The 24,388-nt window shown below is 41.7% G+C and overlaps 1 protein-coding gene across 1 annotated transcript in view; it reads right to left on the bottom strand.

Moving 5' to 3' along the window:
• The window catches only part of SLC13A3 (solute carrier family 13 member 3), a 79,213-nt gene that overhangs the window by 30,409 nt on the left and 24,416 nt on the right, over positions 1–24,388 (bottom strand). Inside the window, exons 2-4 of the mRNA XM_036750874.1 lie at positions 15,875–16,140; positions 13,329–13,492; positions 1,719–1,785 (exon numbers count right to left, since the gene is read on the bottom strand). Of these exons, the coding sequence (XP_036606769.1) occupies positions 1,719–1,785; positions 13,329–13,492; positions 15,875–16,140 (497 nt within the window). The remainder of the gene's footprint in view (positions 1–1,718; positions 1,786–13,328; positions 13,493–15,874; positions 16,141–24,388) is intronic.

Raw genomic sequence — 24,388 nt, 5'->3', positions numbered from 1 at the left:
CTGCTAGCAGCCTAGTCACCACAACATTTCTGGCGCTTATCCCGTCCTTACCACTTACATTAAAATTTCCCCCATCCACCCCCACCCCAGCTCAGCCCTGGGCCATTGCAATCGCCTCCCATGAGTCTCCCTGCCTCCAGCCTGTGCCCCCACAACTCATCCTGAACACAAGCTAATCTTCCTAATGCCCTGCTCTGATCACGTCATCCCTCTGTTCAGATACCTTCCATAACTCCAAATTTCTTCTCAAGTAACAATCCACAAATATTTTTTAAGCATCTATGCTATGCCAAGCACTGTAGGTATTGGGGATAAAAACATACAAGGAACAAAAATATATTTCCTCTCAAAGTGCTTTCATTCTAATAGATTAAGTGGAAATACTGAAGCCTAACTTTCAAGGTCCTGTACAACTTGGACCTTTCTAGCTTCATCTTTCCCTGATTTCTTCTATACATCACCCATTATCCTCTCCGCCATCCAGGGCCTGTAACCCCCTTTGCTCCCTTTCTTCCCTCTATATCCTACCCTCATGCCACTGGCCTGGCCTGACTACTGAAATCTCATCCTTCAAGGCTCGATTTGAATCCCCTTCATGTTTTCTCTGATTCCCCCTAACTGGAAGTGATCTCTTCTACTTTGGAATTCTCGCAGTACTTTGGAGACACCTCTCCTAGGCACTTACACCATTCTGTCTTGAATTATAATTACTTAAGGGTCCACTTTCCTTCACTCAACTGTGAACAACTTGAGGGCTCACTTTGGATCTTATTGATCTTCTATCTCTGCAAACCTATCATAGGGCCTTGTGAAAAGTAGAAGCTCTAGAAATAGTTGCTGAATTGAACCCTCTCCTGGGAATTTATCCAGCCTGTACTGGCAAGGCTGTGCTAACTAAAGGGCCTACTTGGCATACTCTTAGACAAATCCTTTCCCCTTTCCAGGCCGCAATTTATTCATCTGTAAAGTGAAGGAGTTTGACTAGACAATCTTCAAAGCCCCTTCCAGCTCTGACATTCTGTGTTCTAAGGTCCCTTCCAGCTCTGACATTCTATGTTCTAAGGTCCCTTCCAGTTCTGACATTCTATGCTCTAAAGTCCCTTCCACCTCTGACATTCTATGTTCTAAGGTCCCTTCCAGCTCTGACATTCTATGTTCTAAAGTCCCTTCCAGCTCTGACATTCTATGTTCTCAGGTCCCTTCCAGCTCTGACATTCTATGTTCTAAGGTCCCTTCCACCTCTGACATTCTATGTTCTAAGCTCCCTTCCACCTCTGACATTCTATGTTCTAAAGTCCCTTCCAGCTCTGACATTCTATGTTCTAAGGTCCCTTCCACCTCTGACATTCTATGTTCTAAAGTCTCTTTCAGCTCTGACATTCTATGTTCTAAGCTCCCTTCTACCTCTGAGGTTCTATGTTCTAAGGTCCCTTCCAGCTCCAAAATTTTATGTACTTAGGTCCCCTCCAGCCCTCACATTCTATGTTCTAAGGCCCCATCAAGCTCTAACACTATGTTCTAAGGTCCTTCCAGCTCTGACATCCCGTCATTCTATGGTGGAATTTTACTTAACACATCCTGGATGGTGGGAGAGGGGAAGATTTGGGGGGCAAAAGAAGAGTCTTCCTTGTCCCTATCAAATCCCATCCCTTTAGAGGACTATTTCTTGTGTAAAGGAGCCACCCCTGACCCTAGTGCAAGTTTAATCAAGGACTCACTCCTCTGTGCTGGCCAGAAACTGCATCTCAGTGGGGATGGTGCGCAGGCCATTTCTCTGGACAGCAGCTGGAAAATAAAAAGGTCATCTTCCAATCACTGAAGACAGTTTAAGCAAGAGAGACTGAATTGTCTTATCAGAGTTAGGACAACTTGCCCTCCCACCAAGGATTCTGGCCAGTCCTGTGCAAAATCAGATAGAAGCACTCCCTCTTCCACCTTACCTGCCTGTTTAGAATTAGAACTGACCCTAGGCCAGTAGTTATCTGTAAACCTACCTAAAGTGTCCTACATAGAAACAGGGAACAAAAGCCATAGGCAATCTTTTCCTTTGAAAGGTTGTCCAGAAAAATCCTAGACTTAGGGGAATAGGAGATTAATAAGGGAATTACAAGACATCAGCCCCATGTTCTTTTGGAAACAATCAGACTGTAATACTGGTACAAACCCAAAATCCCAGAATGCTCTCCATTCGTGATGACCGAAGCCCACTCTCCAAAGAGGGCCTGGAGTTAATCGTTTGAATTTTAGCCTGGAGGAATTTCAATCTTTACTTCCATCTGCAAGGAGGATTTTCAGTTTTAGTCTAATCTGTGTCCTGTAAAGGAACTTCTGAGATCAGCAAGAGACCTGCAGGGGGCTTCTATTGTGCCTGAGATGACGATGACTAGGATGCCACCTATTCTACACATAGATATGAATGTAGTCTGTCAAACAGGATGAATTCACTGAAAGCATCCAATCACACCCTTCAATCCTGCTCCATTTCTTCTGAAAGTCAACTACAAGGTTATCTACCTACACATAGGGTTGTGGTGGGAAAAGACCTTTGTAAAACTTAAAACACATAAATGCTGTTATTATTATTATAGAGTCAGTGAGTATGATAGCCTGCTAGGAAAAAAATCTCTTTGACCTCATTCTCTAGGGTCTGAGGTGCTAAGTGGGTCAGCTAGCCCTCAGGAGCAGGAAGGGAGGGGGAAGAGAAAGGAAGGAAAGAGGGCAAGATGAGGTTAGCTAAATTCCAAAGAGATTTGTCTACGTGGCAAGGAAAGAGAACAGTCCTGAGTTCACTGGTACACAAGGGAATGAGAGTTAATAGCACACCTTGCGTGGCTGAAGTCACCCCCTCAGCTCTACCACAGGGCAGAAAGAACTCTGTCCTTCTTCCTGTTCTGGGCTGTCAGGTCAGTCAAGCAGCCTGACCTGGTAGCAGGCGAAGCAAGATCAGCTGAGGCTCCTGTTCCCTCCATGTAACAGTCCACAGCTCTACCTATTAGCCTCTTCGCCTCTGAGTCAGGGAATCTTAGAATCTTAGAGATGGAAGGAAGCTCATTGGGATAGGAATCCCCCTTAAAGCAATTCTTCTAGTTTCCATTTGAATTCTTCCAGCCAGCCCTAATTGGTAAAAAAAAAAAGTTCTTTCTTATATTAATTCAAAATCTGCCTCACCCTAAATCACATACGTTGCTCTTAGTTCTCCCTTCCTGGGGCAAGTTTAATTCTTCTCTCATACAACAGCCCTCCAAATACTTGAAGACAGTTATCCTATCTCCCCAAGTCTTCTTTAAGCTAAGAATCCCCAGCTCTTCTAACTGATCCTCACAGCATGTACTCCTGGTTGACTATGTCTATGTGCCCAGAACCAAGCAGAGAATGGCAGATACTGTTTGAACAAGACAGCGAGAGTATGGCAGAACGATAATTGCCCTTGTTTGGGACGATATGGATTTCTCCTAAGCCTTAGTTTTTGGTTGCCACATCACAGTATTGACTTACGGTAAGCTTGCAATCCACTAAAACCTCTAATGAAACTACTGTTGTTTATGTGAGAAAGATCTGGGGGTGTTTAGTGGATGGCAAGTGTAGTAGGAGTTAATGATGCGACGAGGCACTCCAAAAGCTAGCAGTTTTGTGATTTTTAGGAATTCAAATTTAGACTTTCACTTAGCTAGTAATAATTTCATCTTATTTAATTCATCCCACCATTCTAGCCAGTCAAGATCCCTTTGAATCCTATGTCATCTAACATACTAATGATCTCTCTATTTCATCTACAAAATTAATAAGCACGCCATGAAAAATGTTGTGCAGCACAAGATCAAGGACAGATCCCTGGGACACTCCACTAGAGATTTTCAGCCCATTTGAAAGTGGCTAGGCTTTGAGTCCAGTCATTCAACCTGATTCCAATTCACCTAGTTATTATATCTCATTGGGCCCCTGTCTCCCCATCTTCTCTGCATGTAGAGTATGAAATTCTGTCGAGTACCATGCTGAAATTGAAGTATGTTATGTTTTCAGCATCCCCTTCATCTACTAGTCTAGTAATCCTGTCAAAAGAGGAAACGAGATTAATCTGACATTTTTTTACAGTTTTTCTTATCTTTTAAAATTTTATTTTTGTGGATGACTTTATTTTTATATCTCATTCATTTCCGACTGTATCCTGCCCTCTCTTGTATCCAGCAAAGCATCCCTCAAGGCAAAGATGAAAAAAGAAAGAGGAAAAAAACAATCCAGAAAACCAGTTAATCTATTCTTTGGCCACGACTGACAGTCTGATTTTTTTTTTAAGAAGTCTTACGAAAAAAAAAAAACCACAGTGATCATCGCTCCCCTTTCTAAGTGCTCACAGACTACCCTTTAAATACTGTGTCCTAGAATTTTTTCAGAACTAGACTAGATATCAAATGCATCCATTGCATCGATTGGTGGCAGACTTTATCCACCCTCTACTATATATCCTGTCTCCCAAACTATAATAAAAGTTCCCTGAGTGCAGGGACCTGTATCTTACTAATGTTTGTATCTCCACAAGGAGGAGGAGGGGAGGGCTGGAATTTTATGGAGTAACACAAAGAACACCAAAATAGGAATCAGGAGCTCTGGGCTCTAATCCCAGGGTAAGTAAGGCCTGATACCCAGTGCATACAGGGCATTTAAGGGAAGAAGGAAACAAGTGTCAAGTATTGTGCTAAGCGCTTTACAGATATTTTCTCATTTGATAGCACAACAACCCTGGAAGGTAGATGCTATTATTATTGAGGTATACAGAGGTTAAGTGACTTGCCCAAGGTCACACAGCTAGTGTCTGAGGCTGGATTTGAACTCTGGTCTTCCTGACCCTAGGCCAGCGCTCTATCCACCATGCCACCTAACTGCCTCATAATAATCACATGATGAATTGATTGAAACGCTACTAATTACTAACCTTGGGAGAATAGCTTCTCTCCTATGAACCAACTTGATTCCTCTGCTTCAAACTGAAGGGACTGGATGAGATGATCTCTAAGGCCTCTTCTGGTTACACAATTGTAATTCTCTAATATGTGCTTAGTGACTCTTTTGATTGAATGACAGCTAGTCAATCTGACAAAGTACTCTATGAAAATGGGCGTTATCCTGTGCCTTCCTGTCCCAGGTAGTAGGCTGAGATTTCAACAAGTACCTTTTGGAGAAAACAATGCCATAGCTCAGGGATCCTCAGTCTTTTCTCAGTGAGGAACGACCAAATACAGGGCTCACTTTTTTCCCGCAACCAAATCTATCCTTTCCCCAAACCTGACAATGCCCTATAATCAACATATACATATCGGACTTTTTCCCACTTAAGAGTTCCTAGTAAGGCATATTTCTGGCGCTGATACAGAAGAGAGTTGCCTGGAGACTCTGACAGGTTAAATCCATCTAGCCTCTCATAGACAGGATTTGAACCCATGTCATCCCCACTCTGAGACTGATACTGAGAACGATTTGACACCAAAAGTGTCAAATACGTGGCCTCACAATGTTTAGAAGTGACTATACCCATAGTCATACAGCTAGGAAGTTTCAATGATAAGCCCAGTACTGAGGTCTTCTGACTTGAGTTCAGAGTTCTTTCCAAATGGGTGCCTCTCATTTTAGGAAAGCAGCCTCTATTTAAGTCAATAATTTATTAAGCACCTTTCACGTGTAGGGGCCAGCCTACATTGGGACTAAGAGAAGAAGCTTAATTCCCCGAAGTCTTATGATCACTGATATGTAGAGGAAAGGGGACTGGTGATCAGAGTAAAATATGCCAATAGAGGCCAGGTGAGGGCCAAGGGATCGGTAGGTAGGTGCTCCATGAGTCATGCTCCTTTTAAGTCTAAGAAAGCCCATGAGCCTTAGAGAGAGGAGTATCTTAGAGAGCCTTAGAGAGAGGTGATATCAACTGGAGACTGAAGTCTACTCACCAGGGAGCCCTCTCTTATTAGAGAAGAAACTTGATGTAGGGCAGAGATTTCTCCACTGGACTTGGAATGAGAAGATCTGGTTTCAAGTCCTAATGTGACACTTCCTAGTTTTATGACCTGGGATAAAGCATTTCATCTCTCCGATATCCTGTTTCCCTCCGTTTCCCATCTTTAAAATGGTCATAACACTTGCACTACCTTACCTCAAAGGTTTGCTATTTGGAAAGCACTTTGTAAATTTTGAAAAGAAACACACACATGTACACACACATACACACACATATATGCACACGTGTATGTATAAATGTATATGTATCTATATGTACATAGTTCACTATAAAAATGGAAGCTATTGTGATTCTCCTCAGAGGACTGGCTTTCAGTTCAATCCAACAAGCAATTAGCAGGAGCCAGCTATGTAAAAGGTATTGTGGCAAGGTGCCAGTGGAAACCATGGGTTTGGGGTGGGGGGGAGGGTTGCAGTAATGAGTCGCTAGGACTGGAAGTGTCTGTGATAGAGGCTCACTGAGTCTTTGTCACACTCTACTGAGCAGGGGAGTATATGGGGTGCTTTGCTGACAGCCAGAAATCAGAGGCTCCTCGTTCTGCAAAATGACCCTTCTTTTGTAACAAGTTGGGCTAGAGCAAAGGTGTTGCCCTCTCTTAACCATTTACTCGGCCTCGCATCCCTGCTTCTCTCCTTTGCCCTCAGGTTTGGAAGGACCACGAGGAAAAAGGTGAAGTGGACAAAGTCTCTCCTAACCTTCTCTTCTCCCTGCATCCAAAATGCTGCTTGTATGTGGCTGCTAATTTGGAGGAGGGTTGGGAGGGAGAGAGAGTTACAAAAAGGCAGATTTCCACCCCAATCAAAGGAAGAACTCTCTAACAAGCAGGGGGTCCCTGAACTCAGATAAGGGGGAAATGACATTTTTATTTTCACCATTCTTTAAAGACCTGATTCTGAGAAGGGGGTCCATAGGCTTCACCACATAGTCAAAAGGGTCCATGACACAAACAAAGTGAAGAATCCTTGGATCAGGTGATAGCTAAGATCGCTTTTAGCTTTAAATTCTGTTTCCATGAAGACTGTGATAATGGCTTCCTTAGGTCTTGTCTTTCTAGGTTCAATAGTCTAGTACCGTCTACTGTTCCCCGTGTAACATATATGATTTCTTGACCTTTCGTGATGCCGGTTGCTCTCTGGACACACTTCAGCTTGTCAATACCCCTGCGGCTGAATGTGGCACCCAAGACTGGCCATGATGCTACGCAGACATAGGAGGTCTGTGCAGAGCCCAATAAGGTGAATCCATCCCTTTATCTGAACACCAGACAGCTCACGTGGCCCAAGGTTACACTAACTTTTTCTAGAAGCCTTGTCCTGCTGTCGATTTTTCTGAAGTTTCTTGATCAACCTCCACTTTCATATCTTTTTTCAAATGAACTACCGCTGAGTGAACTCTTAGGTTGTTACCTTACTGCCCCTGAACTTCGAGAATAATAGCAATTAGGGGCAGCTAGGTGGTGCAGTGAGTAGAGTGCTGGCCCTGGAGTCTGGAGGACCTGAGTTCAAATCCAACCTCAGACACTTGACGCACTTAGTAACTGTGTGACCTTGGGCAAGTCACTTAACCCCAATTGCCCTGCCCTCCCCCTCCAAAAAAAAAAGAATAATAATAGTTAGAATTTATAAAGCACTTTAAGGTTCACAAAGCATTTTATCTGTGTTGACTCATTTGCTCCCTTACAATAACCTTTTGAGGTAGGTACTATTATAATCTCTGTTTTATAGATAAGGAAACTGAGGCAAACAGAGTTTAAATGGCTTGCCTAGGATCACACAGCTACTATCTGAGGCAGGGTTTGAACTTAGGTCTTTCTGATTCCTAGTCTTGCGCTCTGAGAGGTTAACTGCACCACTCATTGGTTTAAGAATGCCCACAGAGGTTCATTCTTACCTTTTGCCATAGTTCTGGATCTAGCCAATGAACAGTCAATATAGCTTAGTGCACAAGGCTTGGTGTTAGGAAGACCAGGGTCCAAATCTTGCCTTAGAAACTTATTGTCTGTGGGACCCTGGACAAATCACTTAACCTCTCTGTGCCTCAGTTTTCTTATCTGTAAAATGAGAAGATAGCACTCTATGGCCTCATAAGTTCGCTTCCAGCTCTGGATCTGTGACCCTATAAAGCCTATTCATTTCAGACCATCAGCATTCTCCACCTGCTCCCTAAAAAGAACTATGGCTCATATTTCCATAGCATTTTGCAGCTCACAAAACGTTTCCTCATGAAAACCTTGCAAGGTAGGTAGTTTGAATATCATCATCTCCATTTTACAGATGAGAAAACTGAGGCTGGGGAAGTTATGAGCAACTTGCTTATGGTCATGCAGCTACGTAAGTATTGGAGCAAGGACTTTAAGCTAGGTTTCTCTGACTCCCAAACCAGTTCTTTTCCATCTATACTACAGTTGCCTCATCCTGTCCTTAAAAATGGGGTAAAAGTCAGTCTCTCTTTGCAATAGGATTAGCTATGAATCTTCTTTTCCTGGCCCTATCTTTGACCTAATAACACCCAGATCCATAGACTGCCCTATGATCCCACCACTTGTTGAAACGGTATCTTAGTACTCTGTTGATTCTGTTACCAACCATCCAAATGTACACAAACACCCGTCTACCTACCCACTCCCCACACTCCTCCACACTTCTCACATCCCATTTTGCTGAGATTGAGACCACCCATTCTGAGCTCTCTCATCTCTACACTTCTTTTACATTTTCCTCCCTTCTTTTCTCCTTTGCTCCAGTCTCAGAGGACGAAGTGGCCCTTCTTCTTGCCCAGATTGGTTGCCCGCCTTTGTACCCCCAATCTCATCCCTTCCTATCTCTTTGCCCCATTAATCATTCTCCATCTCTCTCATGTGGCTCCTTACGCACTGTCTACAGACAGTCCCAAGTCTCCCTCATCTTTAAAAAAATGCTCTCCAAGTGAGCAGAACCAAGAGAACGTTGTCCACAGTAATGGCAGCATTGTGCAGTGACCGACTTTGATAGACTTAGCTCTTCTGAGCAATGCAAAGATCTAAGACAATTCCAAAAGACTCGATGGAAAATGCTATCGACATACAGAGAAAGAACTATAGAGTCTGGATGCAGATCAAAGCACACTGTTTTCTCTTTTTTTGTTTTTTGTTTTTTTTCTATCTCGTGGTTTTTCTCTTTTGTTCTGATCCTTCTTTCACAACATAACTAATGTGGAAATATGTTTACTATGATTATATGTGTATAACCTATGTCACATTGCATGCCATCTTGGGGAGGGAGAGAAGTGGGGGGGGAAGTTTAGAACTCAAAATCTTATAAAAGTGAATGTTGAAAGCTAAAAATAAATTTTTAAAAAGACAAAAAAAACTTTCCCTTGACCCTATTATGCCCTCAAATTTTCATGCCACATCTCTCCTCCCTTTTACTGCCAAACTCCCAGAAAGAATAAACAGCCTTGACCATCTCCAGTTCCTCACCATCTATTCACCCTTAAACTGCTTGAAGTCAGATAGCCTACCTTACGATTCTACTAAAACTGCTCTTTCAAAGGTCCCCTGAAGCCTCTTCCCTTGACTGGTTGTTGTTTTTTCCCAAAATCTCCATTTTAAGGAGGATAACCAGGCCAGCCATGTCTTCATTCTTCTTCAGGTGCTGCTTTTGACAGTTGAACTTTCTTTGCCATGTTCCCAAGTGGGCACCTCCCTTCCCTGACCTCCCCCTTCACTTTCCAACTGCTTTTGATGTATTGACTTCCTCCATCAGAATGGAAGCTCCTTGAGGGCAATGATTCTTTCTTTCTCCTTGTATTTGTATTCCCAGGGCTTAGCACAGTGCCTGGCACATAGTAAACAGTTAATAAATGCTTGTTGGTGACTAAATTGCTGACAACTTCGTTGTAAAAGCCAATGGTTTTTTCTTAGTCCTCATCCTCCTCCCAACTTTCTGCCACATTTGACACTGCCAATCACTCCTTCCTCCTGGAGATGCTCCCCTTACCAAATGTACTCTCCTGGTTCTCTAACCTGTCATCCTAAATCTCTCATTGGTTTTACCTTCTCCCCTGCTTGCACCCCTAAAGCGTGCTCAAGGCTGCTGTTCTTAGCCCTCTTATCTCTCTTTCCACTCTGTCACCTACCTCTCATGGATTTAATGATTACTTCTATACAGGTGACTCTCAGATCTATAGATCCAGCTCTAACCTCTCCCTGAATGCCAGTCTTCCACTTCCAACTGCCTAGTGCACGTCTCCATGGGGATGTCCCATCAGCATCCCAAAATCAATTCATGCAGAGCTGAGCTTGTTAACTTACCCTTCTCAATTTGTCCCCTTCAAACTTCTCTATGCTGCTGATGGCATCAGCATCCTTGAAGGCACTCAAACTTGAAACCTAGACATCTTGACTCTTGATTCTTGACCTTGATTCTTGGCTTTTCCTTCTCCTTCATTCCCCATGCCCCATCACTTGCCAAGTCCTATTGATTCTATTTTCACACCTTTCCCATCCATCCTACCTCTCCACTCAAATTGCCATCTCCCTACCCTCACCCCCATTCAAATTTACTTGGACTGCTTTAAGAGTTTCCTTAATTGCATCTCTGCTCACTTTTTGCGACAGCAAAAGAAATGGAAACAAAGTAGGTACCCATGGACTAAGGAATGGTTAAACACATTGTGGTACCTGAATGGGATGGAAGACTATCGGGCTATAAGAAATGATAAATGTATTAATCCAGAAGAGTATGGAAAGAGCTACATGGACTGATGTATAGTGAAGTAAGCAGAACCAAGAAAATACATACACGCTGATAACAACAATGTAAATGGAAAGAATCCTATATATTCCCCACACAAAAACCAAGGTCAATATCACAAAATTATAAAGAACAAGCATTCTCAAAAAGAAAAACAGACTGGAGATGTTCCCACCCCACCCTTTGGCAGAAGTAGGAGATCTGCAAGTGTTGCCCATTACACATATTTTCAGATTTTTTCAAAGAATTAATCAGTTATGTTGATCATTTGTTCCTCCTTTTTTTGGCCTTAAAAATACTCTTTGTTATACGGAATGGCTCTCTGATAGGAAGAGAGAAACACATTGGGCAAAACTATGGTGACGTAAAAAAAGACATCAGTAAAAACTTATTTCAAAAAAATAGGGACTCTTCTTTCCAAACTAGATTCCACCCAGCTGCCAAAATAATTCTTTTTAAAAAGACCTCAATTTTCTTTTTTATTATGAATTTGTCATATATCAACAAGCATGATTATCCCCACATACAACAGAGAAAAAGAATTGCATTATGAAATCATGACACTAAATTTTATACAGATTATTTTTATATATTATATATAGTATATGTAATAACATGCAATATGATAAGTACAGCAGTTATTCCAATATTGTCCTGCTTATATGTGTCTCTTTTTTAGCTTCCATCTGCTTTCTTCTGTGGATTATAAATGTTTCATTAACATTCTCTTCCTTTTTTGGGGAGAGAGGTTACTATTAGTATCTATTCCTCCCTCTCATTGCCCACCCCCCAATAATCTTACTAAGGCACAGATCTGACCCTGTCACTTTCTTGTTCAAAAAACTCAATGGCTTCCTACTATATGTAAGATAAAATAAGAATTCTTACTTCACCTTCCTGGACCTCGGTTGTCTTCATCTGTAAAATGAGGGGCCTGGAAGGTGGCTTCTGAAGGCCCTTCCAGCTCTCTATCTATGCTCCTATGATCCATAATGAAGGCAGCCTTTTGCCTCAGGGAACATGCTTCCATCCTGCAGATCACACACCTTGTAATCCTTTGCTAGCTTCATGCCACAGTCCTCTGTATCCATGGCATAACTTCTGCTCCTACAACTAAGCCCAGCCACCACCCTCTGACAATCCCACTAGGGTCAAGGGTCCTATTGATATATCTTCCTCCATTACCTCTGCCTCTTCTAGGTGGTTGGGAGGTCTGGGAGCCTGGTCCATCCCTCCTTGGCATGACTATACCTGACTGGAGAGAACTTAACTCTATGCCCTATACATAAGTAAGAGAATGTTGTCTCTACTCAGCAACAAAGGGAGAATCCTAAGGCCTTCCTTTCTGGCCTGGACCAGACCCATTCCATCCCCTCTACCATGCCAACCTCCCCAGCAGTAGCCTTTAGATATCTGGGAGGGGGAGGGGAATCTCTGTCTCCCCATCACATTAGGGTTTCTCACCACACAGAAGATCTCTCCCTGAAGACCCCTCCTTCCTCCATGCACCAGAATTCCTCATCATAGCCCTTCAGACTCCTCACCTTGGCATTTCATTCAAGAGTCCTCATAACATGGCTCCCTTTCCAGGCCTTTGTAACGTTGCTCCCCTTCACCCATTCTCCATTCCAGCCAAACTGGACTGGGAACAGATGGCATGTTGACTTCTAATCATGTACTCATGAAGGCTATCCCCCCATGTCTCATCTTAAGCTTAAAAGTGGCTACATAAATGTTAGCTGTAGTAGTGGTAGAAGTAATACTAGTAGTAGTGTTGTAATAGTAGTGTAGTAGTAGTAGTAATAGTAGAAGAAGAAGTAATAGTAGTGATGGTGGTGGTGGTGTGGTGGTAGTAGTAGTAGTAGTAGTGGAAGAAGAAGAAGAAGAAGAAGAAGAAGAAGAAGAAGAAGAAGAAGAAGAAGAAGAAGAAGAAGAAGAAGAAGGAGAAGGAGAAGGAGAAGGAGAAGGAGAAGGAGAAGGAGAAGGAGAAGGAGAAGGAGAAGGAGAAGGAGAAGGAGAAGGAGAAGGAGAAGGAGAAGGAGGAGAAGAAGGAGAAGGAGAAGGAGAAGGAGAAGGAGAAGGAGAAGGAGAAGGAGAAGGAGAAGGAGGAGAAGGAGGAGAAGGAGAAGGAGAAGAAGAAGAAGAAGGAGAAGAAGAAGAAGAAATAGTAACAGTAGTAGTAGCAGCAGCAATAGAAGTAGTTGTAGTTCTATTATCTCTAAGACTCAGCTCAGCTAATTTCACTTCTGCTTAATCTTCCCTGACTCCCTTCCAAATAAAAGTGTTTTCAGCCTCCAGAAATTTTCCAGAGCTCTCGTCCCTATCACACCCTACTTTGTACATATACTTATATGTGAATGTGTTGTATTTCTTTCCCTTTGCCCGCACCACTTGACTCTCCTCTCCCCCTCCCCCACTCTACCTTAGATAGAATGTATGCTTCTTGAGGGCAGGGACTGTGTGTTATTTCTTATCTTTGAGTCACTGGCTGGCACAGTGACCCTCACGTGTAGAATACTGAATAAATGTTTGTCAACTTGAATTAACAACAGTCTGGCTGGGCCCGCCACATCCTTTTTTGCCCATCTCACCCATATTCTCTTCGTTCTCCCGGCCAAGGTCTCTGACAACCTCCTTCTCCCCAAACAGACTCTTCAGAATGGCATTGGCGATGGGGAGCATCATGGCAGTGGAGGCTGTGTTGCTGAGCCACATGGACAGGAACGAGGTGGTCACCATCATTCCTAAGATGAGTCTGGTGGGCAAAGAACCAGAGAATGGGCCCTGGAGGCTCAGAAAACGGTTATTGCTTTATTGCTTCTTCCTATTTCCCCCACCCTCACCATAAACTCTATGCCCTATCCATAAGTAAGAGAATGTTGTCTCTACTCAGCAATAAATGGAGAATCCTAAAGCTTACTAACCCATCAGGCACTATTTTTCATGAAGGCTTCCTTTATCCCCACAGCTAGAAATGATCTCTCTCATCTTATCTCAAAGCACTCTGTACTCCTCGTGCATTCATCATATTCATTAGAGCATCTCTGCTTGACTGTTAATTTTGTTAAGAATCCAGATTGTATCTAACTCATCTCTTTATTCCCATCACAAAACAGTGCTCCACATACAACAGGTGTTTAATAAATGTTTGTTGAATTAATAATAATTAGAGACTAGAATCGTAAAATGTCAGAGTTGGAAAGACCTTGGAGATCACCCTTTTACAGATGGTGATGCTAAGGCCTAGAGAGGGGAAAGGACTTGCTTCTTTTGCAAAATTCATATGTACTGTAAACCCTAATGATATCACTAATGTCCAAGAGCCTAAAAAAGTCCCCTGAGTCAGTGCCATAGTCTATTTAGCCCAGAGTTTTACCTTAGATAGGAATTATAACAGGGCTAGCATTCATATTCTACAATCAATATATTATTTTTATATTTATTATTATCAGAGAGAGCTAGGTGACACTGTGAATAGAGCTCTGGACCTGAATTCAAATCCAGCCTTACTCATTAGCTGTGTGACCTTAGACAAGTCACTTAGTCTCCGCCTGCCTCAGTTTCCCCATCCATAAAATGAGGGTAATTATAGCACCTACCTTCCAGAATTGTTATGAGGATAAAATGTTATAATATTTATATACCGTGCTTTTCAAACCTTAAAGTTCTATATAAATGCAAGCTATTATTAATATATTATTTCAGGCTGTTTCTGCATGTGGTTATTATGATTCAGGAAATATATTTGAGTTGTATGACTTTGGGCAAGTCACTTTCCTTCTATGTAAACTGAGAGGGTTGTGTGGGATTATCTCTATGGTTGTGTTACTTCTGCAATATAGGGTCCCTTTCTCCTTATAATAGATAGCTCAAGCACCCCAACTGCAGGAAGTCAATCCTGATCCCCACAACTGCTGGTGGTTTCCTTCCCAAATTACCTTGCATATAGTTGTATTTGTTCACTTTATGCTACAAATAACCATATACTATACGCTATATATACACATATACTATTATTATTTATATACTATTTATGCTATAAATATATGCTATATATTATGTATGACATCATCATAATTATATAATGTCATAATTATTTATTATAATAATATTATGTATAACATTATATACAATAAATATGTACTATTTCAGCCATAAATACAAACTATGTATTAATAAATATCACAATATTATAATTATATAACATCCTATTAAAATAATTGTGTTATAATAGCATATATTATATACTATAAATATATACTATTTAGGCTACAAATATATACTATGTATTATACTATATATAATATCATAATACTATAATTATATAATATACTATTATAATAATTGTTATGATAACATATATAATATTATATACTATAAATATATATCATTTATGCTATAAATAAACCTACACACATACATGTACTTGTTGTCTCCCCCATTACAATGTAAGCTTCTTGAGAGAAAGGATTATTTCTCTCTATTTTTCTGTGTAACCCTTGTGCTTAGCACAGTGCCTGGAACATAGTAGGTACTTAAATACTTGCTGCTTGATGGGCTGGTTGAGTCCAGCTCTGACAGCAATATAGTATGATACAGTACAGATAGAGCATTGGACCTACAGCCTGAGAAAAGTGAGGTCCCCCAAAAGTATGAATAGCCAACCCCCTGAAGTGGTCACCGTAGTCAAAGTTGCACTGCATATTTCCATTGAGCTGGAACCGATGGCCATATTTTGCATAACTATACCTTCAAATAGTGTGAATTGAGTACCGGTGCCCACTTCACAGTATTCATTTACGTACTAATCCCACTAATCGGGACCCAGCTATACTGGATTTGTGACCTGGGCAAGTCACTCAACTTGAAAAGGATAACGATGGCATCTAATCCATAGTTTTCATGTAAGAATCAAATAAGATGATATATGTAAAATGCTTCATAAACCTTAAAAGTTCCATGTGAATGTTACTTGTTGTCATTGTTATATTTTCTAAAGCAGCATTCCTCAAACTTTTTGGTCTCAGGATGACAGCCCAGTCCTGCAGACTCCCAGGCTAGAGCTCCTTCCATCAGGCAGTGTTGCCCAGAAGGGCCATGAGCTAGGTTTTGTATCTAGGAGGGGAAGGCCTATTACCTGGCTGGCTGGACCCCAACGAACATCAGCACCTTTAGGGCAATTCTCCGGTGCAGGTTCCACTCCTCAATGGCAGAGGCCATGATTAGCCCACTGAGGAAGAGAAAGTTGGTGTCCAGGAAATACTGGGGGCAGACTTTGCTGGAGGGCAAGATGCCCATGAAGGGGAAGAGGATGATGGGGAGCAGAGCAGTCACCGACAAAGGCAGGGCCTCTGTACACCAGTAGAGCGCCATCAGCAGGATGACAAAGAGGCATTTTCCTTCCTAGAGGAAAAGAACAGATGAAAAGGGTGTTGTGGATCAGAAGACATGGACTATTTAGAGATGGAAACTTCCTTAAAATACAGAATTCTTGTCAGATTGGGAAAGTCCCTTAGAACACAGAATGTTGGAGCTGAAAGGGACTTTAAAACATAGACACTGGGGGCAGCTAGGTGGTGCAGTGAGTAGAGCACCGGCCCTGGAGTCAGGAGGACCTGAGTTCAAATCTGGCCTCAGACACTTGACACACTTACTAGATGTGTGACCTTGGGCAAGTCACTTAACCCCAATTGCCCTGTCCCCCCCCCAAAAAAAACCATAGACACTTAGAATTGAGAGGGATCTTAGAACACAGAATGCTGGAATTTGAAGGAACCTTAGAACATAGAATGTTGGAGCTATAAGGGACCTTAGAACATGAAGGATCTTAGGGCATAGAACTTGAAGGAACTATAGAACATAGAATGTTGGAGAAGGAAGAGACCTTAGAACATAAACAGTTAGATTTGGGAGGAATCTTGGAATGTTGTTGCTATGAAGTACCTTAGAACATGAAAGATCTTAGAACATAGAATGTTGGAGCTATAAGGAACCTTAGAATATAGGTTGGAACTTGAAGGAGCTATAGAACATAGGATGTTGAAACTGGAAGGGACTTTAGAATAGAGAATGTTGGATCTGGAAGAGATTTTAAAAGATAAAAATTTGGAATTAAGGGGGATCTCAAAACGTAAAAAGTTAGTTGAGAGTTAGAACAAAGAATGTTATAGCTGGAAAGGACCTTAGAAGTCATACAGTTTGACCTCTTATTTTTTTAAGCTTCTATTTATTATTTTATTTTTCCCCAGTTATGTGTAAAAACAATTTTTAACATTTGTTTTTTAAAACTTCAAGTTCAAAATTCTCTCTCTTCCCTCTTTCCCCACCCACCCCCATTGAGAAGGAAAGCAATTCCAAATATTCCATATATACATGTGTAGTCATGCAAAACATATTCATAATAGTCATGTTGTGAAAGAAACATATACAAGAAAAAACTCAAGAAATGTGAAGTTTAAAAGCATGCTTCAATCTGTATTCAGACACCAACAGCTTTTCTCTGGATATGGATAGCATTTTTCATCATAAGTCCTTCAGACTTGTCTTGGGTCATTGTATGGCTAAGCATAGCTAAGTCATTCACGGTTGATCATCTTACAATATTGCTGTTACTCTGTATACAGTACATTTCACTTGGCATCTGCTCATGTAAGTCTTTCCAGGTTTTTTCTGAGAGCATCTTGCTCATCATTTCTTATATTACAATAGTATTCCATCATAATTACATACCACAATTTGTTCAGCCATTCCTCAAATGATGGGCATCCCCTCAACTTCTAATTCTTTACCCCCAGAAAAGAGCTGCTATAAATATTTTTGCATATATAGGTCCTTTTCCTTTTTGTTTTTTATTTCTTTTAGCATACCGACCTAGTAGTGGTATTGCTAGATCAAAGGGTATGTAGTGGTATTGCTGGGTCAAAGGTTATGCATGGTTTTATAGCCCTTTGGGCATAGTTCCAAATTGCTCTACAGAATGGTTAGATCAATTCACAACTCCACTAACAGTGCATTAAAGTCATTTTTCCCACCATCTCTCCAAAATTTGTCATTTACCTTTTCTGTCCTATTAGCCAATCTAATAGGTATGAGATAGCACCTCAGAATTGTTTTAATTTGCATTTCTCCAATCAATAGTGAGTTAGAGAATTTTTCATATGGCTATAGATAGCTTTGATTACTTCATTTGAAAACTGACTATATCTTTTGATCATTTATCAACTGGGGAATGGCTTTTATTTTTATAAATTTGACTCAGTTCTCTATATGTTTGAGAAATGAGGCCTTTATCAGAGTAACTTGCTTCAAATTTTTTTCACAGTTACTATTGTTAACTGTAATTCCCTCCATTCTATTTCCCCCATTTATTCTATTCTCTCTCTCTTTTCACCCTGTCCCTCCTCAAAAGCGTTTTGCTTCTCACTACCCCCTTCCCCAATCTCTCCTCCCTTCTATCACTCCTCTCCCTCCTCTTATCCCCTTCCCCTCCTACTTTCCTGTAACGTAAGATAGATTTCTATACCCAACTGAGTGTGTACGTTATTCCCTCTTTGAGCCAAACCTTGAGTAAGGTTCACTCACTCCCCCTCACCTCCTCCCTCTTCCCCTCCACTGTGAAAGCTTTTTCTTGCCTCTTTTATGTGAGATAATTTACCCCATTCTACCTCTCCCTTTCTCTTTCTCCCGGTACATTCCTCTCTCACCCCTTAATTTTATTTTTGGATATCATCCGTTCATATTCAACTCACACTCGTGCCCTCTGTCTATATATGCTGCTTCTAACTACCCTAATAATGAGAAAGTTGACCCCCTTAATTTAAAGAGGAGGAAACTGAGGACCATAGATAGGAGGTGATATGCCCAAGAGCACACAACCAGTTAGGAACAGTCAAGACTTGAACCAAGGCTGCTTGACTCCTAGTCGAGGGCTCTTTCCACAGCATCACAACATCCTTAGCCCCTGTGGCTGGTGCCGATGATCCTTTTGCTCACACTCAGGCTATTGTAGTGAGTGAGTCTGGAGAGATTTTCTACATGAGCAGGTTAGGAATTGGAGTGCAGCCATAGTGACCCCCACATAGCTTCCTAGCCCTCTCAGGGCTTCCCATGGAGAAGGGAATCCAGACTCACAGAGGGTTTTAAGGTTTAGGCCAGAAATCTGTCCAAGGCAACTAATCTGGAATTAACAAGAGCTGTACCCTGGTCAGCTCCTCCTGTCCCTCAGACTTTCCCAGGCCCCTCCTGGGCAGAGGCTGGCACTGGTTTTCAGTGACAGGATCATCTAGCCTCTTCACTGAGAAGAAATCTCTCTGAACAAGTGAAGGTTGTTAAAATTCTTCTGTTAAATTTCTTATCCATTCTTTGCTCTGTGCTGACTCACTGGATGACCCTAGTACTCTAGTACTCTAATACTAGCTACTGCTCCTTCACCTATCCAAAGCTCAAAGTGCTCATCATTAGAGTTAGGAATCTCTGCCTCCTTCCCAAGTGGTACATTCTAAAAGAGAATCCAAGGGTGGACTTCTAAGTGCTGAGAAGCCCAGGCAGCAGCCTATGTGGTAGTCTAGACTGTGGTGAGAATGAAGGTTTCCACTTTTCATTTTAACTCTACTGGTCACTTAGTCACTTTTCAAGTGATCTTCAAATCAGGAGGTTTTTTGTTTTGTTTTGTTTTTACCATTTTCTTTCCAGAGGTTAGGTTTCAAGAAAACAAAGTTTGATGAGGCCCAGAGAACTGACTCATTTTCCCTAGGCTTGTTCTGTTGTGGTTTAGAAAGTTGTTCTGACTGATAAAGAATCAAGCTTCCCATGTCTTAACAAAGAGATGATGGACTAGAGGTGCCAAATAAAACCTACATTTACAGACATGGCATGGCCCATGTGGTTTTGCTTAGCTACACTTATTTTAAACTTATATGTTACAAGGGAAGGTTTCTGTTGGTGAGGAATGAATTAGTGAGTAGTGTTAGAAATGTGAAGGGAGAGAGAAAGAAGGAAGCAAGGAAAGAAGGAAGAGAGGGAGGGAGGAAAAGAGGGAGGGAGGGAAGAAGAAGAGGAGAAGGAAAGGGAGAAGGGAGGAAGAGGAGAGGACGAAAGGAAGGAAGGGAAGTGAGTGAGGGAAGCAGAAAGGAGAAAGGAAAACAAAACGAATTCCAGAAGGGGACACAAAAGGTAATTTTGTTATTCCCTTAAATTTAATGTACACTTAAAAACAAACTATGTAACAAGTTCACGGTTTCATATAGAATATTTTTTCTTCTTTGTAGCATTGACATCTATGTTTATTGATATTGCTACATTTGCAATAAAAAGATAATTTTTAAAAAGAAAGCTGTTCTCACTTAGAATCATGGAAAATCAGAGTTGGAAGAGTTTTGGAACACAGAACAGAGATTATCAGAGCTAGAAAGAACTTTTGAACAAAGAGCTTAGAATGTTGGACATGAAAGGAACTTTAAAGCATAGAAGAAGGAACAGTAGACACAGAGGGTACCTTAGCACCTAGAATGTCCAAGTTGGAAGGGACCATAGAATGAAGAACACCAGAGCCAAGAGGGATGTTAGAACTCAGAATGTCAAAGTTTGAAGGGACTTTAGAAGATGTCTTATCTATCAGGTGGATTTCAGAAAAACCTGGCAAGATTCACATGAACTGATGCTGAGTGAAGTAAGCAGAACCAGGAGAACATTGTACACAGTAACAGCAACATTGTTCGATGACCAACTTTGGTGGATATAGCTCTTCTCAGCGTTGCAATAATCTAAGACAATTCCAAAAGACTCATGATGGAAAATGCTATCCATATCCAGAGAAAGAACTACAGAGTCTGAATGAAGATCGAAGCATACTATTTTCTCTTTTTTGTTTGTTTGTTTTTTGTTGTTTCCCATAGTTTTTCCCTTTTGTTCTGATTCTTCTATCACACCATGACTAATGTGGAAATATGTTTAATATGATTGTACATGTATAGCCTATATCAGATTGCATGCTGTCTTGGGAAGGGGGGGGAAGGAAAGGGCGAAAATTTTAGAACTCAAAGTCTTACAAAGGCAAATGTCAAAAACTAAAAACAAATAAATAATTTTTAAAAAAGTTGTCTCATCTAACTCCTCCATTTTACAGAATGCAAAACTGAGGACTGAAAAGGGAAGTCATTTGCACAAGGTCCCCAGACTTTGACCACAGGTCTCCTGACTCTCCACTATGCCCTATTTCTTCCAGGGAGGTCTACAATTTTCCGAACCCTAAATCTCTTCCAGTCATTTAAAAAACACAATTATAGAGAGATTAAAGTCTAGGTATTTAGGGGCAGAATAAGCAGACCTGGGGGGAAAAGGGAAAATGCCACGTCAGGTGGTTAATTTTTGAGCTTAGAGATGATTGCCAGACTGCCACAAGGACTAGTTTGGTGTTTTTCCAATACCCCCAAGGTTGCCCCTTCCCTGGAAAAAGAGAAAATGGTAAGATGAGCCCAGCTTTCCTTGAACTACAAGTCCAAAGATTGAACCAGCTCTAACAAATCCCATATCCTACTGCCTCTCATCCACCCCTGCCCCACATCAACCTGTCCTAAACCTTTCCTCTTCCTGCATGTTCCCAAGCCTGTGGTGAGAGCTTTGTTTGAGCTGAAGGATTATGAGCAGGGTATCAGGACCTGGTACCAGCTTTCCCACTGGCAGAGGGCACATTCAGAGGCTCCACTGCATAGTAAGGGAAACAGAGGCAAGGAAGAAGGGACTCACCCTTTAGAGGAGGTTGAGCTAGATCATTTCTAAGGTGCCTTCCAGCACTGACCATCTAGACTCTATGTTCTGTGGTTACTTCCAGCTCTAACATTCTATATGGTCTTATGTTTCTAAATAGTAAGAAGGGAAAATATCCTCCAAAGAGAAAAATAGGAGGTGAGCTTGCTATAGGAAAGAAGTGTTTGATGATGATAGTGATTAATAAGGGGTAGAGGCCAAAAACCCCTGTCCTGGCAGATGACAGAAGTAGAGAAATTCTGCCTCGAAGAGAGTCTGAAGACAGCTCCAGATGAGGATTCATTTGTGGAAAGTAGAGCTCTAAGAATATATCTTGTCTATAAGAGACTGGGGACATTTCTACATTCTAGTCTAGTGGACTGCCAGCATGTAAGAGCTAGGAGGGCCCTTAGGACACAGACTGTCAGCTGGGAAGGCCCTTAAAACATAGACTGTCAACTGGGAGAGTGCTTAGAACATAATGTCAGAGCTGGGAGGGTCCTTAGAACATAGAATGTCAAGAGTGGGGAGGGGCACTGACTCTCAGCTGAGAGGATGTTTAGAATACAGAATGTCAGAGCTGAGAGGGTGCTAAGAACACAGAATGTCAGAGTTGGGAGAGTCCTTAAAACACAGAACGTCAGAGCTGGGAGGGTCCTTAGAACACAGAATGTCAGAGCTGGGAGGGAGCTTAGAACATAGTATGTAGAAAACAAACCCAATAGGATCATTCTATACTGTAGCAGGTAAAATAAGTCCCCAAGGACTTTTCCAACTAACCAAGGATCCAGTCTGGTTCAAGCCAGTGTTGCCAAGAGAGAGCATGACCAACCAGACTCATTAGCAGATGTTATGACCAGCACTTCTGCCCTGGATGCCCACAGCCCTGCCACAGCCTTTACAAATCATTCACAAGTGACCAGAAATCAGGGAGGGTCATGTTGTTTGGCTCCCAGCCTAGGAGCCTGATTTAGAGCTGCTGCCCCTACACTGACAGTATGTGGGAGGGGGAGGAGGTATATGTATAAGTCTGCCAGGAAAAGCCAGGGCAAGGGGCAAGCCCAGGAAAAGTTTCATCACAGCTTAATGAGTGCTCGCTGCCAGCTCTTTCCCATTCTTAAAAATTCTTCCTGGAACAGAATATTCACATCTGACTATTTTCTGAAAAGCCCATGGGATGGCCTACTTCAAGACCATTTCCCAGAAGCATAGCCAGGGGATGCAAGGAGTTCCATAGCACCTAGTATGTGCCCAAGAACTGTGCCACATATTTTTTACAAATATTATCTCATTTAATCTTTACAACAACCCTTCAAGGTAGGTGCTATTATTATCCTAATTTTACATCCAAGCAAACTGAGGCAAATAGAGGTTAAATGACTTGCCTGAGGTCACACACAAAGTATCACAGGCTGAATTTGCACTCAGATCTTCCTAACTCCAGGCCCAGCACTCTATCAACTTTGCAGCCTAAGCTGTTGAGACAAATTGGATTCTTTTACAAAGCCCTATATACAGATAAGTATCACAACCATTGGACAGGGACACTCATCATCTTGGTTGCATCTTTCTTTGTCCTAAGATTCCTAAGACAGAGTGTTCAGAACTGGACACACTACTTTCAGTAGGGTCAGACCCAGGTAGTTTTTATTTGGTGGACATAGTAACTTCCTTGTTCTGGACACTGTTCTGGACTCTTAATGAAGCCAGGTTAGTGTTTGCTCCTTGGCTGCCACATCACACTGTTTACTCAGACTAAACTGCTCAGCCCCCATCTGTAGAAGCAGTATGAGAGGGGTGAAGTTGGAAGGAAGCTGGATAGGAAGTCAAGTGAGACTTGAGTTCAAGTACTGCTTCTGATGCCTTCTAACTGTGCCACCTGGCCAAGATATATGGCTTCTTTGGGAAGGTAAGTGACAAGGAGACACAGTCCCTGGAATGTTTTAAGCCTGTTCAGGAACCCTCACCAGTCCACCACTGAAGTTTCACTACTTCAGCTGGTTCCCTTATTGGAGTCAGTATCAAAAATGAATCTCGTGTCTCTTCCCTGATGATCCTGGAGGATGAGAGGGACCTCACTGGTGACCATGGCAGAGATCTAGCCGCATGTGGAGCTGTGGTCTTCAAATCTTCATTCCTCAGACTCTTGGGGGCCTCTGCTCCAAGGTAAAAAAAAATGCAAGCTTTGCCCATCTTGAAGACCCCATGGATCTAAGAACATTCTCGTAGTGGCATGATCCCCTCTGAGTAAGCTGCATCTACTCCTGCAAAGTCAGAGGAACTGGAGACTTAGAATCACCCAGGGACAGGTCACAAAGACAAATAATAGAATAAGACAGGAGACATACGCTCCAGAATTCGAAAGGACCATGGAAATTGTCTAGTTTAATGCCCAAAGGGCAACCAAACTGTGCATACCCTTTGATCCAGCAATACTACTACTAGTTCTGTAACCCAAGGAGATCATAAAAAAGGGAAAAGGACCCACATGTACAAAATATTTATAGCAGCTCTTTCTGTGATGACAAAGAATTAAAAATTGGAGGGATGCCCATCAGTTGGGGAATAGCTAAATAAGCTGTCATATACAAATGTAATGGAATACTATTGTGCCATAAGAAATGATGAACAGGAAGATTTCAAAAAAACTTGGAAAGAGGTGTACAAACTGATACAAAGTGAAGTGAGCAGAACCAGGAGAATATTGTATACAATAACACAATATTATACGATGATTGATTATGAATTACTTAGCTATTCTCAACAATACAAGATCCAAGACAAGTCCAAAAGACTCTTGATGGAAAATGCTATCTACATCCAGAGAAAGAACTGATGGCATGCATCTAAATACATATTGAAACATACTATTTTCACTTTCTTCGGTTTTTCATGGTTTTTTCCTTTT

The sequence above is a fragment of the Trichosurus vulpecula genome, chromosome 3 (assembly GCF_011100635.1).
Source record: "Trichosurus vulpecula isolate mTriVul1 chromosome 3, mTriVul1.pri, whole genome shotgun sequence".
Lineage (NCBI taxonomy): Eukaryota > Metazoa > Chordata > Mammalia > Diprotodontia > Phalangeridae > Trichosurus > Trichosurus vulpecula.
The sequence above is the reverse complement of the archived record's forward strand: the minus strand, read 5'-3'. Positions and strand labels throughout refer to the sequence as shown.